At 43.2% G+C, this 18,492-nt stretch overlaps 1 protein-coding gene and 1 pseudogene across 1 annotated transcript in view; both read right to left on the bottom strand.

Annotated features, from left to right (window-relative positions):
- LOC126298757 (transforming growth factor-beta-induced protein ig-h3-like) overlaps window positions 1–18,492 on the bottom strand; it is a 309,651-nt gene that overhangs the window by 41,916 nt on the left and 249,243 nt on the right. The window contains exons 8-11 of the mRNA XM_049990203.1: window positions 12,570–12,779; window positions 9,983–10,120; window positions 9,783–9,898; window positions 4,210–4,400 (exon numbers count right to left, since the gene is read on the bottom strand). Of these exons, the coding sequence (XP_049846160.1) occupies window positions 4,210–4,400; window positions 9,783–9,898; window positions 9,983–10,120; window positions 12,570–12,779 (655 nt within the window). The remainder of the gene's footprint in view (window positions 1–4,209; window positions 4,401–9,782; window positions 9,899–9,982; window positions 10,121–12,569; window positions 12,780–18,492) is intronic.
- On the bottom strand, window positions 16,143–16,260 carry LOC126299743 (5S ribosomal RNA; annotated as a pseudogene).

Below are 18,492 nucleotides of genomic sequence, written 5' to 3'. Positions count from 1 at the left end.
TCTCACACTAAGATTGGTTACAACAGTCCTTTACTGATCTGAAATTACAGTAAGGAAAGCTTCATAGTGTTTGGTTCTTTGTGCTAAAAAATTGCAATTTTCATGAATTGAACACTTACAGGCATATGAAAAGAAATTCCACATGAATTGGATTCATATACATAATGGACTATTTCATTTAGCTGTGTGGCATGTACAGTCATGTTTGCTAATAATTAGAAATAATGTGCAAGGTTTACAATGAAATGAGTGTATGGCGTTGCTGGCCAGGAGGCCCTGTCCAGGAAAGTTCGGCCACCAGGTGCAAGTCTTATTGCAGTCAACTCCACATTGGGCGACTTGTGTGCCAGTGATGAGGATGAAATGATGATGAGGACAACACAACACCCAGTCCAACAATGGAGAAAAATCTCCAACCCAGCCAGGAATTGAACCCGGGCCTGCTGCATGGGAGACAAGCATGTTACCACTCAGGCTAAGCAGGCAGACAGTTTACAATAACTCTCTTTGTACAGTAACATAGTTTCTGTCATTTACTCTTTATTTTCCTGCAGAGGGAGAGATGTGCACTCTATAGAAAACTGTCTTGTAGCTTGTGCTGCCGAGATATTTGCCTATTCTTTCTACACCTATGTATTAGTTCTTGTGAGGCAGCACTGAATTTCATTATTGTGGAATACAAGTATTTTTACCAATCTGACTGTGGTAGAATGAGCACAAGAAAAAAACAATAATTTTATAAGATTTCTTTCATGATCTTTAAAACCCATTTTTGTATACTCGAAATTTGACTCTATGAACATAAACGCCATTAATATATGAGAGGAAAAGAAGTTGTTCTGTGTGTAGCCAAACATCCACTACTTCATCAAGTGTATAACAACAACTGCTCCTTCTGAAAAGTAATTTGATAATTAATGGAGAAGACTGTAAGGGATTAAAACTTCCTGCCAGGCATATACCAGAAAACATATCTAGGTATATGTTAAAATATGCAACAGCTTTTGGTAAACCAATATTTAATTATAACTACCCTGGAATCGTATGTTACCCAGCAAGCAAAAATTAATGGCATTACGATGACACTCTTCCTTAAAGTTCATTGTATATTTTCTGAAGATGGGCTGTCTACTCAACAACAAATTACTATTTTTCATATGCAATGACAATATTGGTTCAAATGGCTCTGAGCACTATGCGACTTAACTTCTCAGGTCATCAGTCACCTAGAACTTAGAACTAATTAAATCTAACTAACCTAAGGACATCACACACATCCATGCCCGAGGCAGGATTCGAACCTGCGACCGTAGCAGTCGCGCGGTTCTGGACTGCACGCCTAGAACCGCTAGACCACCGCGGCCGGCAATGACAATATTAAACCTCTTTTTATAGTCCTACATAATGATTTCTGGAACATGTTGTTATTATTTAGGTGTATACTAAAGTACACATTATGCTACATATTTGGTCCTCAAAGGAATAATCAGATCAATCAAAACAGAGTTTAGGGACAGGTAAAGCCCAGTAAGATGGAACACCACATAACTTATTGTCTTGTATGTAATCTACATTTGTTTCCATTTCTTCACTGTAGTGTAGTGTAAATGCAACAAGTACATCAGACACAACAAACACTTCTTCCACACTACACTCAGATGACATATAGCGGGCATCGAGCAGCAACTAAGCCACACACACACACACACACACACACACACACACACACGCAGATACTCTGATTCCATCATGAAAATCGATAGCAGTCAACTTGTATACATCATTTTGATTTTGACATCACTTCTGAGTGATTCTGGATCACACTGCTGTGTGTGTGTGTGTGTGTGTGTATGTGGAGGGGGGGGGGGGGAGGGGACGTTGTTGATGGTGATCTGTCCATTGGATGGCAATGTTAAGTTTTCCCGCCCCCTTGGTGCTATTGGGGAGGAGTAGGCAATGGGTTTTTCCGTCTCCCTTCTATCATCATCATCATCATCATCAACATCATCATCAAACAACACAAGCATTACAAACACACACACACAAAATACGTACATGTGGTATTGCAAATGAACAAACAAAAAACGTATGTGTGTGTGTGTGTGTGTGTGTGTGTGTGTGTGTGTGTGTGTGTGTGTGTGTGTCCCACACCTAGTGGCCTGACATCGCTCAGAACATCGAGAGGTCAACTCGCTACTGCAATGTCTGCATGCCAATCCAGTCAACGGATCGCCCCACTCCTCTTGCCCTTTTGTCCTTCAGAGGTTCCACGTCTGGCCAACACCGCAGCGTCTATCTGTGGACTTCGCCAGTCCCTTCTTCAGAGAGATCCAGTTCATCGTCACAGACTGATTTTCCACGTTACCTTGTGTAGTTCCAAAGTCAAAGACCACAGCGAGGGAGACATAAGCGCCTTGCAGAGAAATAGTAGCCATTGAAGGCTTCCCAGAAACAGTTGTTCATACAGTGGGTTTCAATTTTCATCCAGTATATTTCAGAAAATCAGCTCTCGAAACACCATAAAACACCTGACAACTGCGCCGTTCCACGCAGCCTCAAATGAGGATGCCGAGCAGTTCGCCTCCAGATGCAGAAGATGCTGTCAGCCATACCCGAGGCCGAGATTTCGATCCAGTTCCTGGTCTCCTAGAGGACCACATCGATACAAGGGCGCATCCCAGCAGAACTGCTGTATGGCCGCCAATCGAAGCGTTTGGAACCTTTGGGGCCTACAACACGCCGACAGCAGCCTAGCTGTCGTCACTGCTACACGCCAGGCTCAGAGGTTTGGGCTTGCACCTTCGAGAGGGTACCAGAACGGCTTACAGGCGTCATCAGAGTCACTCGCAGAGGACAAATGTAAACAATGGCGCCATGCTGGTACTATACGCTCACAAGCTGTGTCCTCGCTTAGCGGCTGACACGTGCGATCGACGTTTGACCACGCTGTGGAACAGGAAGGCCGTCAGGGTGCTGCAGTGTACGGCAGCATGTGCCAGTAGCTGTCTAAGCTTACTAGAACAATGAAGTGTTAACACGCACGCCGTCTGTCTTTCTGCAAACACTTCGATGGATTCCTGAAGCCTTCGCCAATCCACCGAGCCCATTGAGTCATTTTCCTTGAAACAACCGCAAAGAGCCGCATTGCAACTTCCTCACTTACAGACTTCAGTTTCGACATCGTGCAAGAAATATGCTGTCGACCAGACATTCTTCATATTCGTAGTCTTCCATCTGACCACAAAAAGGAATGTCACATTTCTCAGCTGGTACAATGTTAGTATTTTTAAACCAGTTTGAATTCATGATGCTAATGAAAATCTTGTACAATCACTTCTCCCAGTTAACAGCCGCGACCGTGGCTCTGTCTACAGCCGCCCGCATATTCCAATTGATTCAGGACGTAGAACATGTCAGAAAAGCAATAATACATGACAAATATTTACAACAAGCAAATAAGCTAATGTACTTTCCACAGCTCCCAGGTGGAATGATCGTCATTTTTTTTAATGAACACTATACGAAAGAATCATTTTACGAACACTAATGCACTGAATTTAAAATAAAAAAGTTTTATTTATTTATGAGGTAAGAAACATGTAACAGAACTACTACAATACTTATTTACAATGAACACATTACTGCACTGAAATGGTGCAGAAGTTATATTGTTTCTACTGAGAAATCCATCAATGGAGTAGAAGGAGTTGGCCACCAATAAATCCTTTAGGCTTCTCTTAAACTGAATTTCATTGCTTGTTAAGCTTTTTATGGCTGCTGGTAAGTTACTGAAAATGTGTGTTCCTGAATAATGCACACCTTTTTGTACAAGAGTAAATGACTTTAAATCCTTGTGAAGATTATTCTTATTGCTAGTATTGATTCCATGAACTGATTTGTTGGTTTGAAAAAGTGATATATTTTTAATGACAAATTACATTAAGGAATAAATATATTGGGAAGCAGTAGTTAGTATCCCTAGTTCCCTAAACAGGCTTCTGCAGGATGTTCTTGAGTTCACACCACATATAACTCTTACTGCACGTTTTTGTGCCGGAAAGTGGCTTTAGTTTCGAGCAACTTTTGGTAAATATGAAAGAATAAAATTTCTCCAAAGTCTTTACCATTAATAGCTCGAAGTGGTCGTATAATTCTTAACGTCTGTAATGTGGCATGCATAAGCCGAATGAGAAGCTGTCTGTGCCTTACGTGAAGTTTCCGTCGCGGCGCAGGATGTCGCCGGCCGAGCTGTTGGGGGGCTGGAGCGGCTTGTTGATGACGTGTATGCAGCCGTTCATGCCGTGGATGTCGGGCCTGCGCAGCATCGCGTCCTCCACGCCCAGCGCCTTGCGGTAGACCTGCAGCCGCAGCGGGTGGGTCTCGTCCAGCGACATCAGCACCTGAACACAAGCTCGGTCAACAATCTCAACCCTAAAGCAGCGCAGTCAAAGGACCGAAACTATATGCCCATCAGTCGTATTTTGTGTAATGCACAGTGGTTTCAAATTAATGGACGAGTTCGTGAGGCTATATTTTCATCAAAAGAGACTAAGTTTCACATTAAACTTTCAAGGGGAGTCCTCAGATTAAAACATTGACTTTCAAATCGCACAAAAACCTCTGTAGAAGCTCTCGAACGTAGCGTGCAGCAAAAACTTGTTGGCATTCCCCATTAGCACTTTGTTTACAAATTGCGTTTAATTGTTCAAATTCAAAAGTGATCGTTTGTGTGCAAGTATATTTCATGGAAAATATAATAAAATTATAGTGTAGGGTGAGTAACCCATACAAATTATTAAAAAAATGGTTCTAATGGCTCTGAGCACTATGGGACTTAACTTCTCAGGTCATCAGTCCCCTAGAACTTAGAACTACTTAAAACCTAACTAACCTAAGGACATCACACACATCCATGCCCGAGGCAGGATTCGAACCTGCGATCGTAGCGGTCGCGCGGTTCCGGACTGAAGCGCCCAGAATCGCTCGGCCACCAGCGGCCGCCTACAAATTATAAAAATTTAAGTATTTGTGTATGTATGTATCACATCTCCTCCTAAACCACTGGACCGATTTCAACCAAATTTGGTTCACATATCATTTAGTATCTGGAAAGAATCACTGTGGGGGAAAGAACCACCGTACTATCAAAAGGGTCGGAGAGAAAAAGCAGTGTAGCTCACGACTCGACGTTACCCGTACTTTAGTTATCCAGTATCTGAGACTGAGAGCATTTTGAGACTTGCAACAGCATTAGACATAATTTCAGACAGTCACGAAAATTTTTCTCGCTGACGACCTCCACAAAAGGATGAAAGGGAAAAAAATTGCAGCTTACTTCATTTTCGCTCTTCATGCAGTAAAGCTGCCACATGACGTTTTAATTGATTACTTTAGTATTCCTGACATTTTGCAGGCAGTATTCACATATAACAGTGAATGTACCAGAAAAATTACGTCATTGTGCGACACTTAATTCGGGAGATACGACCTCATGAACACTGAATGTTTGAAAAACCATTGCATCATGCAAGATGTTTGAATTTATTACTTCCTTGCTTCAGCTCTATTCGTAACACTTTTGTCAGATGGTACTCACATATGCCGCTGAATGTACGTACAGAAATATATCATTGTATGACTCATAGTTCAAGAAATATGGCTTCAAATACTGAGATGCGATAGAAATCTACATCATCATGCATGACGTTTTAATGTATTACTTCTTTGCTGCTAAATCTATTAACAACACGTTTCTTAGACAGTAGGCACATACACACTGGATGTACCTGCAAAATTACATCAATTCACAGCACATAGTTCAGGAAATACGACTCGTGAACAATGAGCTTCGAGAAAATGGAACTACACGGTGAAGTTCGCTCGACATATAGGTGGGAATTTAAGGAGATGGGACCTGGATAAACTGACTAAACCAGAGGTTGTACAGAGTTTCAGGGAGAGCATAAGGAAACAATTGACAAGAATGGGGAAAGGAATACAGTAAAAGAAGAATGGGTAGCTTTGAGGGATGAAGTAGTGAAGGCAGCAGAGGATCAGCTAGGTAAAAAGACGAGGGCTAGTAGAAATCCTTGGGCGACAGAAGAAATATTGAACTTAATTGACGAAAGGAGAAAATATAAAAATGTAGTAAATGAAGCAAACAAAAAGGAATACAAACGTCTGAAAAATGAGATCAACAGGAAGGGCAAAATGGGTAAGCAGGCATGGCTAGAGGACAAATGTAAGTTTGTAGAGGCTTATCTCACTAGGGGTAAGATAGATACTGCCTACAGGAAAATTAAAGAGACCTTTGGAGAAAGGAGAAACAGTTGTATGAATATCAAGAGCCCAGATGGGAACCCAGTTCTAAGCAAAGAAGGGAAAGCAGGAAGGTGGAAGGAGTATACAAGAGCGATGTACTTGAGGGCAATATTATGGAAATGGAAGAGGATGTAGATGAAGATGAAATGGGAGATATGATACTGCGTGAAGAGTTTGATAGAGCACTGAAAGACCTACGTCGAAACAAGGCCCCTGGAGTAGGCAACATTCAATTAGAACTACTGACAGCCTTGGGAGAGCCAGTCCTGACAAGACTCTACCATCTGGTGAGCAAAATGTGTGAGACAGGCGAAATACCCTCAGACTTCAAGAAGAATATAATAATTCCAATCCCAAAGAAAGCAGGCGTTGACAGATGTGAAAATTACCGAACTATCAGTTTAATAAGTCACGGCTGAAAAATACTAACGCGAATTCTTTAGAGACGAATGGGAAAACTGGTAGAAGCCGACCTAGGGGAAGATCAGTTTTGATTCCGTAGAAATATGGGAACACGTGAGGCAATACTGACCCTACGACTTATTTTAGAAGCTAGATTAAGAAAAGGCAAACCTACGTTTCTAGCATTTGTAGACTTAGATAAAGCTTTTGACAATGTAGACTGGAATACTCTCTTTCAAATTCTGAAGGTGGAAGGGATAAAATACAGGGAGCGAAAGGCTATTTACAATTTGTACAGAAACCAGATGGCAGTTATAAGGGTCGAGGGACATGGAGTGAGGCAGGGTTGTAGCCGATGTTGTTCAATCTGTATATTGAGCAAGCAGTAAAGGAAACAAAAGAAAACTGGGAGATGAAGAGGCTTGCACAGGATAGAGTAGCATGGAGAGCTGCATCAAACCAGTTTCAGGACTGAGGACCACAACAACAACATAGTTGAAATATGAGTACAAATGAGATATATTTTACACATATTTAACAGATTTCACGCTCATTTGTACTCATATTTCAACTGTGTTGTTGTTGTGGTCCTCAGTCCTGAGACTGGTTTGATGCAGCTCTCAATGCTACTCTATCCTGTGCAAGCTTCTTCATCTCCCAGTACCTACTGCAATCTACATCCTTCTGAATCTGCTTAGTGTATTCATCTCGTGGCCTCCCTCTGCGATTCTGACCCTCCACGCTGCCCTCCAATACTAAACTGGTGATCCCTTGATGCCTCGGAACATGTCCTACCAACCGATCCCTTCTTCTAGTCAAGTTGTGCCACAAACTCCTCTTCTCCCCAATTCTATTCAATACCTCCTCATTAGTTATGTGATCTATCCACCTTATCTTCAGCATTCTTCTGTAGCACCACATTTCGAAAGCTTCTATTCTCTTCTTGTCCAAATTATTTATCGTCCATGTTTCACTTCCATACATGGCTACACTTCATACAAATACTTTTAGAAACGACATCCTGACATTTAAATCTATACTCGATACTAACAAATTTCTCTTCTTCAGAAACGCTTTCCTTGCCATTTCCAGTCTACATTTTATATCCTCTCTACTTCGACCATTGTCAGTTATTTTGCTCCCCAAATAGCAAAACTCCTTTACTACTTTAAGTGTCTCATTTCCTAATCTAATTCCCTCAGCATCACCCGACTTAATTCGACTACATTCCATTATCCTCGTTTTGCTTTTCTTGATGTTCATCTTATACACACACGTGAATACCGAAATGGACGTTCACCGAGCGGCGTTAGGTGGCCTTTTCAAATGAATCTCGTTTTATGCTCCATTGGAGAGATGGCCGTTGGGTATGGTGCTTTAACAATCGTCGTAAGGAAGAGGGACCATTGAGATCTGGGGAATGTTTTCGTGGCTTTCCCTTGGTGATCTCGTCATAATAGGAGACACGTTGAATCAACTCTAGTAAGCATCTATGCTTGGGGAACATTTCCACCCCTACATGCAGTATGTTTTTCCTCGGCACGATGGAATCTGGCAGCAGGACAATGCAACGTATCGCACAACTCGCAGTCTACGCGCTTGGTCCGAAGAGCACCAAGATGAGTTTACCATACTCCCCTGGCCACCAAACTCCCCGGATTTAAATTCAGTCCCGAACTTGTGCGACTACCACGATGTGGCTATTTGCACCGTGGATTCTCAACCGAGAAACCTAGCTTAGGTGGCCACAGCACTGGAGTCGGCACCTTCTAGAGTCTCACCGGCTCACGTCAGCGTTGCAAAAGGTGGTTATTCAGGTTTTTGGCAGGTGATCACATTAATGTGATTGGACAGTGTATAATGGTACCCACGTTTCAGTCGCAACAACTCTTGCCTATCTAGCGACTCATATGACAGTTGGATGCTAACAAGGGAACCTCCCCATCGCACCCCTCTCAGATTTAGTTATAAGTTGGCACAGTGGATAGGCCTTGAAAAACTGAACACAGATCAATCGAGAAAACAGGAAGAAGTTGTGTGGAGTTATGAAAAGAATAAGCAAAATATACAAACTGAGTAGTCCATGCGCAAGATAGGCAAAATCAAGGTCAGTGTGAACTGACGAGCGCCGTGGTCCCGTGGTTAGCGCGCGCAGCTTGGTTCAAGTCTTCCCTCGAGTGAAACGTTCAATTTTTTATTTTCAGTTTATGTGACAAACTCTTATGTTTACATCACTTTTTTGGGAGTGATTACCACATCCACAAGAAAACCTAAATCGGGCAAGGTAGAAGAATCTTTTTATCCATTCGCCAAGTGTGCAAGTTAGGTGGGTCGACAACATATTCCTGTCATGTGACGCACATGGCGTCACCAGGGTCGTATAGAATATATCAGACGTGTTTTCCTGTGGAGAAATCGGTTGACCTATAACCTTGCGATGTTTTCGGTTCCCATTGGAGAGGCACGTCCTTTCGTCTACTAGTCGGACGGTTTTGGGGTGCGGTCGCAAAACAGACACTAAACTTATTACAGTGAACAGAGACGTCAATGAATGAACGGACAGATCATAACTTTGCGAAAATAAAGAAAGTAAACTTATCACTCGAGGGAAGACTTGAACCAAGTCCTCTCGTTCCGCAGCTGCTCATGCTAACCACGGGACCACGGAGATCCTGAGCTCTGACTATCCTTGATGTTGCCTCTCTTGCGCATGGACTACTCAGTTTGTATATTTTGCTTATTTTTTTCATAGTTCCACACAACTTCTTCCTTTTTTCTCGATTGATCTGTGTTCAGTTTTTCAAGGTCTATCCACTGTGCCAACTTATAACTAAATCTGAGGGGAGTGCGATGAGGAGGTTCCCTTGTAAGCTGTAACCCGTCTCCTGCCGTTTCACAGCCTGTTGCCCAGAATTAAGTTACAGGACATCCAGCCTATGGGATTCAACTCAGTCATACGAATTTTTGTACTTACTCAAAGTGGAGGCCCAATTAGCATTTTTGAAGCACACATGCCTTCAGAAGCACGGGTAGTAAGCTCTTACGAGTTCTGTACAAACCTGGTTGTCGGTGAAGTCGTGGCTGTTGATGCGGCCCTGGGTGGCGTGGAAGAGGACGAACTGGCGGGCCTTTTCCCGCTGTGTGCGGAGTTCCTGCAGGCGCTGTGGGGGCAGCGCTGCACACAACACACACGCACGTCAGGGTCTGTCATTTCCGTGTCCGTCTGGGCGGGCAGATAGGCAACCTAGGCACCACTTACCTTCCATGGCCTGGTCGTCAGGGGCAAAGACGGTGTACTCGCCGTAGTTGTCGAACGCGTCGTCCAGCCCGGCGGTGCCCACCACTTGCATGAAGGAGTACAGCCGCTCCTGCTGCAGCAGCTGCAGCAAGCTCTTCGCTGCACATCACGTAGATTGAAAATATCTAGTCTGGTATCGTATGTAAACATGTATGCGTAAAAATGTATTGCTACGAATTATACTTTTAGAGCAGAGCCAACCAAATTTATCCTGGATTCGAGTATTGCCTAGTCACACAAAATCGGTGATATTTTATATCGACGATGTATTTTCAAATGCTCTAAGACACGTACCAACTCTTACGTGCTATAACTAAGTAAATAACACGTGACTGATACAAGTTTAGCAAACCTACAGCTCTAGCATATTCAAAACTTAGCTCTCTTTCTCGAAATCGTTTCATACTCTATCTCTGAATCTCAGCCAAAACTGTTATTTATTTACAATTTTACCACCGTTGCCAACATAATGGTTCCACTTAATATTTGCAACATGCCTCCCGGTTACGAAAAGGAGTACAAAAGTTGGTCTATATAAACTCATCAGGAAATGACTTGTATACCACTTGAAATATCTACTCTAACGTATGTATTAATCAAATAATCAAAAATCTCCACAATGCTTTAAAACGTACTTTGAAATAACTGTGTTGCTTTGTTATATGTTCTTTGTACTTCAAAATAATGTTTCTGTTTTTGTTATAAGTTCTTTGCATCTAGTAATTTCAAGGTACCATCTTTGTTTATAAAATGTAGCCGTTTATGTTCTGATGTACACTCATGCTCATAAATTAAGGATAATGATGATACATGGTGAAACAACGCTCTGATGGGCACTTTGCGGGTTTAAATCACCTCAGGGTATGACCATGCGGTGCATTTGACCTGGTGTCGTCGCACGGTGGTGCTGGTAGCAGAGGTGTGTTGGTGCATGTCACAGTACGGTGCAGCGAGCAAGTGTGCAGAAGTTTTCAGACGTGCTAATGGTGGCTGTGTGTTGAAAATGGCTCAAAGAAACCATATTGATGACGTTATGAGGGGTAGAATACTAGGGCGACTGGAGGCTGTTCAAACACGACAGGTCGTAGCCCGGGCCCCCCATGTGCCACAAAGTGTGATCTCAAGATTATGGTAACGATTCCAGCAGACAGGAAACGTGGCCAGGCATTACAGTACGGGACGTCCACAGTGTACACCACACGAAGACCGACATCTCACCATCAGTGTCCGCAGACGGCCACGGAGTACTGCAGGTAGCCTTGCTCGGGACCTTACCGCAGCCACTGGAACAGTTGTCTCCAGATACACAGTCTACAGACGACTCAATAGGAATGGTATTCGCCCGGGGACCTACAAGGTGCATTCCACTGATCCCTGATCACGGGACAGCCAGTAAAGCCTGGTTTCAAGACCACAGTACATGGTCATTGGAAAAGTGGTCCCAGGTTATGTTCACGGACAAGTCCAGGTGTAGTCTGAACAGCGATTCTCTCTGGGTTTTCATCTGGCGTGAACCAGGAACTAGATAACAACCTCCTAATGTCCTTGAAAGGGACCTGTATGGATATCGTGGTCTGATGGCGTGGTGTGGTATTACGATTGGTGCACGTACACCCCTGCATGCCTATGACAGAGGAACTGTAATAGGTCATGTGTATCACGACGTCATTTTGGACCAGTATCTCTGCCTTTTTAGGGGGCGTCCAACCTTCCTCCTGATGGATGATAACGCACGGCCCCACCGAGCTGGCATCGTGGAGGAGTACCTTGAAACAGAAGATATCAGGCGAATGGAGTGGCCTGCCTGTTTTCCAGACCTAAACCCTATCGAGAACGTCTGAGATGCCCTCGGTCGACGTATCGCTGCACGTCTTCAAACCCCTTCAGGAGCTCCGACAGGCACTGGTGCAAGAATGGGAGGCTATACCCCAGCAGCTGCTTGACCATCTGATCCAGAGTATGCCAACCCGTTGTGCGGCCTGTATACTTGTGAATGATGATCATATCCCAATGTCGGGTTACATGTGCAGGAAACAGCGGCGTTTTGTATCACATGTGTTTCGGGACGGTTTTCTCAACTTATCACCAATACCGTCGACTTCCAGATCTGTGTCGTGTGTGTTCCCTATGTGCCTACACATTCTGCAATTATCCTTAATTTATGAGCATGAGTGTATTACGACAGAGAGAGGAGCCTGTGGCCACTAGAGGTATTCTATTTCAATTGTTTTATTTTCATGTTTATCTTTACGCTTAGTTTTTAGTGAGAAACATCCCTAAAACCGTATTGAAATAATGTTTTGTTTCTCCACTAGACAATGCCACAGGTTTCCCCGAAGTCTTAATATAGCAGACACGTGTCGTATTAACATATATAAATCCACCTGGTGATGGAGGCTTAAACCATCGAAACGCGTTGCGGTTACAGAGAAACAGTGGCTGGTAACAGTAACCTTGTTGTTTCATTGGGCACCAGTAACAGTCACGGTAAAGTCTAACCTAAAATGTTCCAATTGAAAGAAAAAGTGAGTTAGTGCAGGTGTCTGACCCCTGTCAGGCAGCAGCAGGTCGTCAATCATGTAGAGGACGCCGTTGCGGCCGATGGTGAAGTCTGCGCGCAGCCGCTTGCCCTCCACCTTGGCGCCGTTCTTGTCGCAGTCGAAGGTGAGGTGCGGCTCGCCCAGCGTGCGCAGCTTCTGCTCGCCCAGCACCGCCGCCAGGCACACCGGGTGCGGCAGCACGTGGTTCGCCAGCAGCGCTGCACAGTCACACCGGGTAATCACAGTACACAACTCACTCACTGACTCATCGTCGCCCAGCCCAAACCACTAAGGATAGGAACTTGGAAATTGCAGAAGGTATCGATCTTATACTGCAGGCGTCGTTTAAGAAGGGATTTTTTGAAATTAAATCCCAAAGAGGGTGAAACAGGAGATGGAAGGTATTTTGAAAATATGTCGCTATTACGAAAATTTTGAAGCTAGACCTACGAAAATTAGTATTTGGTTTCTCGGTCAGAAACAAAGAAGTCCGTGTTTCAGCATTTTTGGAAGTTTGACTTCTATGGGCGTGAAACAGCGAGTGAAAGAATTTTTTGAAAATAAATTATCAAAGAACTACTAAATTATTTTTAAAGCTACATCTATGAAAATTGGTATTTGACTTCTTAATTAGAAATAGAAAAAACATGTCTTTCAATGTTTTTGGGAATTCAACCACTAAAGGGGTGAAATAAGGGATGAAATATTTTATGAAAGTATTCCATTATGAATGCATTTTACAGCTAAATCTACTGAAATTGGAATTTGGCTTCTCGATTAGAAATAAAAAATACGCATTTCACTAGTTTTGGAAATTCATCCACTAAGGAGGTGAAATAGGGGTGAAATGTTTTGTGAAAATGTTTCACTGTGAAAACATTTTTGCAGTTAAATCATTCAAAATTGGTATTTGGCTTCGCAGTTAGAAACGAAAAAATACGTGCTTCACTGTTTTTGCTAATTCAGCTCTCAAAGGGGTGAAAAGAGGATAAAAATTTTTAAGGAAATATTTTGTTATATTGAAAAAATGCTAGATCCATGAAAATTGCTGTTATACATCTCGGTTAGATGTTCCACTGCAAGTACTATGACAGTTAGGCGGGAGGTGAGAAAACTTGGATTTCATGGTCGAGAGGCTGCTCATTGGCTATACATCACGTAGGTAAATACAAAACGATGCCTCGCTTATTCTAAGGAGTGTAAACTTTGGTCGATTGAACAGTGGAAAAACGTTGTGTGGAGTGACCAATCACGGTACACAATGTGATGATCCGATGCCAGGGTGTGGGTATGGCGAATGCCTGGTGAACGTCATCTGCCAGCGTGTGTAGTGCCAACAGTAAAATTCTGAGCCGGTGATGTTATGGTGTGGCCGTGTTTTTGATGGAGGGGGCTTGCACCCCTTGTTGTTTTGCGTGGCACTATCACAGACAGGCCTACATGTATGTTTTAAGTACCATCTTGCTTCACACTGCTGAAGAGCAATTCGGGGATGGCGATTGCATCTTTCAACACGATCGAGCACCTGCTCATAGCCGGCCGCGGTGGTCTCGCGGTTCTAGGCGCTCAGTCCGAAACCGCGCGACTGCTACGGTCGCAGGTTCGAATCCTGCCTCGGTCATGCATGTGTGTGGTGTCCTTAGGTTAGTTAGGTTTAAGTAGTTCTACGTTCTAGGGGACTGATGACCTCAGATGTTAAGTTCCATAGTGCTCAGAGCCATTAGAACCATTTGAACCTGCTCATAATGCACGGCCTGTGGCGGAGTGGTTATACGACAATAAAATCCCTTTAATAGACTGGCCTGCACAGAGTCCTGACCCGAATACTATAGAACACCTTTGGGATGTTTTGGGACGCCAACTTCGTGTCAGGCCTCACCGACCGACACCGATGCCTCTCCTCAGTGCAGCACTCCGTGAAGAATGGGCTGCCATTCCACAAGAAGCCTTCCACCACCTGATTGATCATATGCCTGCGTGAGTGGAAGCTGTCATCAAGGCTAAGGGTGGGCCAACACCATACTGAATTCCAGCGTTACCGTTGGAGGGTGCCACAAACTTGTAAGTCATTTTCAGTCAGGTGTCCCGATACTTTTGATCACATAGTGCATGTTCATGAAATTGTTTTGGATGTAATTATTACATAAATGTGGGCGAAGCAGCGGGTGCTAAGCTAATAACAAGCTAAAGTGGAGTCAACCCATTGATAAACTAAGAATCTACACTCAGGGAGTTATGTACCTTCAAACATCTCTCACTGCATTGATCTACAGACAAGTGTGTTGCTTATTTTCACTTTTCATTGTCATGTAGAATTATATTCTGTGTCAGTGGACCTAAAGTGAACGAGGTGTTTATTCGGCATCAGCGAGTAGGAAGAATAACGTCTAAAGCAGAATAACCGTACATCATGTAGATGCCTTTCCAAGGAGCTATGGGATTCGCACATTCACTTCACAATACGTTTATTCCTGAATGGTTTTCGTTTGAGCTCAACTGTGATTTTCACAGTCACCATATAAGGCACAAAAGTAATTCTGATGTAGACTTTACTTTAATGCCTAAGATTAAGGACAGAGCTATGTACTCCGGTTGGAAGATATTCAACAAGCTCCCACCTAACATAAAGCAAGAAATTGCAATTCCTACGAAAGTTAAATCGCAGCTCATCAGCCGCTTTTTACACCAAATTATCTGAATATCAAGGTGCAGGGATTCAGCCCCAGTGGTTGTTTGTAACTCTAGTGACCTTCTTGGCGATACCATCTCTAGAGACGCTGATGACCTCATAGATCACTTTTGATACCTTGCAGCTCATTTGAAAACGTATGTAGGTCTTCAGTTACGAGCAGGAGAACCGCGTTTTGTTCGACTGTCTCTAAGTTTCACTGATGTGATTGGTTAACGTATCCACTTTCAATGCTAAACCCATTCGAATGGTTCAAATGGCACTGAGCGCTATGGGACCTGAGGTCATCAGTCCCCTACAGCTTAGAACTACTTAAACCTAACTAACCTAAGGACATTACACACATCCATGCCCGAGGCAGGATTCGAACCTGAGACCGTAGCGGTCACGCAGTTCCAGACTGAAGCGCCTAGAACCGCTCGGCCACAACGGCCGGCTTAAACTCGTTCATCTATAATAAATCATGATTACTGCAAAAGCAGAGGCCCTGCTTCAGAGGTGAATTGCGCATGTGCTTGAAATAAATAGAACTTGATTGTTTAGCATTTTCTTAAAGCAGACGGATGTGAGATGTGATTCATGATGCAACTTACAACTTTCCTAAAATGACATCGGAAATTTTTAGTTAAAAATCGCTTCTTGAGCAGCAATTAGGATTTATTGTAGCAAAAAACAACTAAAGAAACGCCTCCCGAACAGGTCATGAAGGCCCAACGGCACCGACAGGCCACCGTGTCATCCTCAACATAGGCGTCACTGGATGCGAATATGGAGGGGCATGTGGTGAGCATACCGCTCTCCCAGCCGTATGTCAGTTTCCAGGGCCGGAGCCGCTACTTCTCAATCAAGTAGCTCTTCCGTTTTGCCTCACAAGGGCTGAGTGCATCCCACTTGGCAACAGCTCTCGGCAAACCGGATGGTCACCCATCCAAGTGCTAGCCCAGCCCAACAGCGCTTAACTTCGGTGATCTGATGGGAACCGGTGTAACCACTGCGCCAAGGCCGTTGGCCCATTTTAGCATATAGTAGGGAAGAAAACTGGAACTATGCCAGCTGGAGGAATTAGAAGAGAAAGATAGTTGAACAAGGGAACTAGCGTCCCGCCGTATCCCGCCCTTCATTGTCGATTTGGAATATACTTCGAGTTTGGCACTCTGCCAGTCAGTTACCTTTAAGTTAATCTATGCTAATCCATTTCTATACGTACTTTCAGGCATAGCTAGCCCTTTGAAATGACTGAGTCTTTGCTGCCCTTGTCGGATCGGTCCTTACCGCTCCAACAGCTGAAATGGTGTCATGTTATTGACATATATTTAGAGTTGGTGAAAAACATATTATTTTCAAAATAAATCTAGTGTCAGAGTTTGCTTACAGAAAATATATTTTTAATTGGCTGTTCTGGGTTGGCCTCGAACGCCTGTGGTCTGATGCGTGGTGACAGGTTTGGCTTCTCTAGTGTGCGTTTTCTGAACTCCCCGCAAACCTCTGAAGGTTCTCCGTTAGTGAAACATGATGTGTGTACTTCACTTTTTCCACTGTGCACCGATATGTTGCAGGATATGTGGCCTGCAACACTGTGTGTAACACAAATATACATTGTGGCAAACACGTGCCTCGCCACGGTCGGGCCGCTAAGTGCCCTTAACGTAACTGACGTGGGAAATAAGCAACCTTCCAACGCATGCGTCGCAAAATAGACTCTTTAGAGCAAACAGTGCATTCTATGCCGAGGTCACGTTGCGCGAGACGAGTAAAAAGTTGACAGGAATGTGACGTTTCACTGGCAACTGCTATGTTATTTTGAGCGCAGCTGTAAAGCTCTGAGCACACAGTAAAGCTATTAATACAGTGGCATTAAGCGAATTGCACGTAGCCACTTTGTTCGATTTATTTAGTTGTTTTCTTCTTCCCATTAACCTTCTCTCTCCCATCATCTACTTAGAAGTGTTTTATTACAAATTTATACATTTTTTAGTTTAGAGGGGCTATTCAGGATGCATAAAATAATTCACGATAAAGGACGACAGCCAAAACAGTTGCAGGATAAAAATTTTATTAAAATTCTTGACCAAGGTTTTGCTAAGGCTTTTCTAATGAAAGTGTCTTTCTGTTCAGGATTTATTACTTCTGATGAAGATATATTTATATGTACCGAAACCTTAGTCAAGAATTTTAATAAAATTTTTATCCTGCAACTGTTTTGGCTGTCATCCTTTATCGTGAAGAATTTCAACAGTTGCTGTTGCAGCCATGTTTAAAATCATAAAATAATTGCCACAATGACACGCTTTTAATTACGTGATTTTTACTATAACTTTTAAAGAGCCACTGCCATTGATCTATCTCTAGAAATGTTCGAGTCGACGTGTCGCGGAACTTCTAGGAACTGCATAAATCTCACATTTCGGCTTTGTATTCGGCAAAACAAGAAGTCGAAGGTAAGTGTGCTGATGTCGAAAAGGATGTTCGGAGGTTCTCATTGAGAAGTTTTTTAGTAATGACAACGCAAAGAAATCGAAAGTAATGTAAGCAGTATACATTTTGCCTAAACACTAAATATTAAAACTGCTACCGAACCGATTTTCTGCAATATTTAGTTACATTCACAATGAAATGATGGTTGCGCTGATCTCCGTAAGTCGGAGCCAAATGGTGAGTACACTGAAAGATACAGTTCCTGTGTAGAATGCTTGTCGTTGTGCTAAAGGTGACTGAAAACATAGCCAACTCAGTTAGAATGTGGAAAGCTCATTCTTGTTGAATGTAGTCACGAGTGAACGAGACTCTCGCCACAGGGCTCTCCGTCATGGACACTTGTGACTGGAAAGGATAATTCCCTCCTTCCAGTGGCCAAGTGACTCGGAGATTAAATAGAGCATTAGACCCACTACGTCTACCTCATGTGTACACTTTGACTGTGTACAAACGGCAGTCTCTCGGTGAAGTAATCAAAATAATAACGCAATGGCGACATTTTGACGCTATGTTATTGGTAGACTCCTCGTATGCCTTGAAATAAGTTCTACAAAGCCGACAGCTCCACGACACTGAAACTCATATCATCTTTCTGAGACACAGGAACTCTTAGTCATAGACCTGTAAAATCTCTGTCGGGAGTAACTTATCCCAAACTGGCCAGTATATGGAGTTAACTGCGTTACAGTATACAGTGATACTTGCAGAACGTATCATTGTCGCATGGAATGCATTCAGTTTTCAGCCAAAATACTTCTGTAAAAAAC

The sequence above is a fragment of the Schistocerca gregaria genome, chromosome X (assembly GCF_023897955.1).
Source record: "Schistocerca gregaria isolate iqSchGreg1 chromosome X, iqSchGreg1.2, whole genome shotgun sequence".
NCBI lineage: Eukaryota > Metazoa > Arthropoda > Insecta > Orthoptera > Acrididae > Schistocerca > Schistocerca gregaria.
Note: the sequence above shows the minus strand (reverse complement) of the source record. Positions and strands in the feature narration are given on the sequence as shown.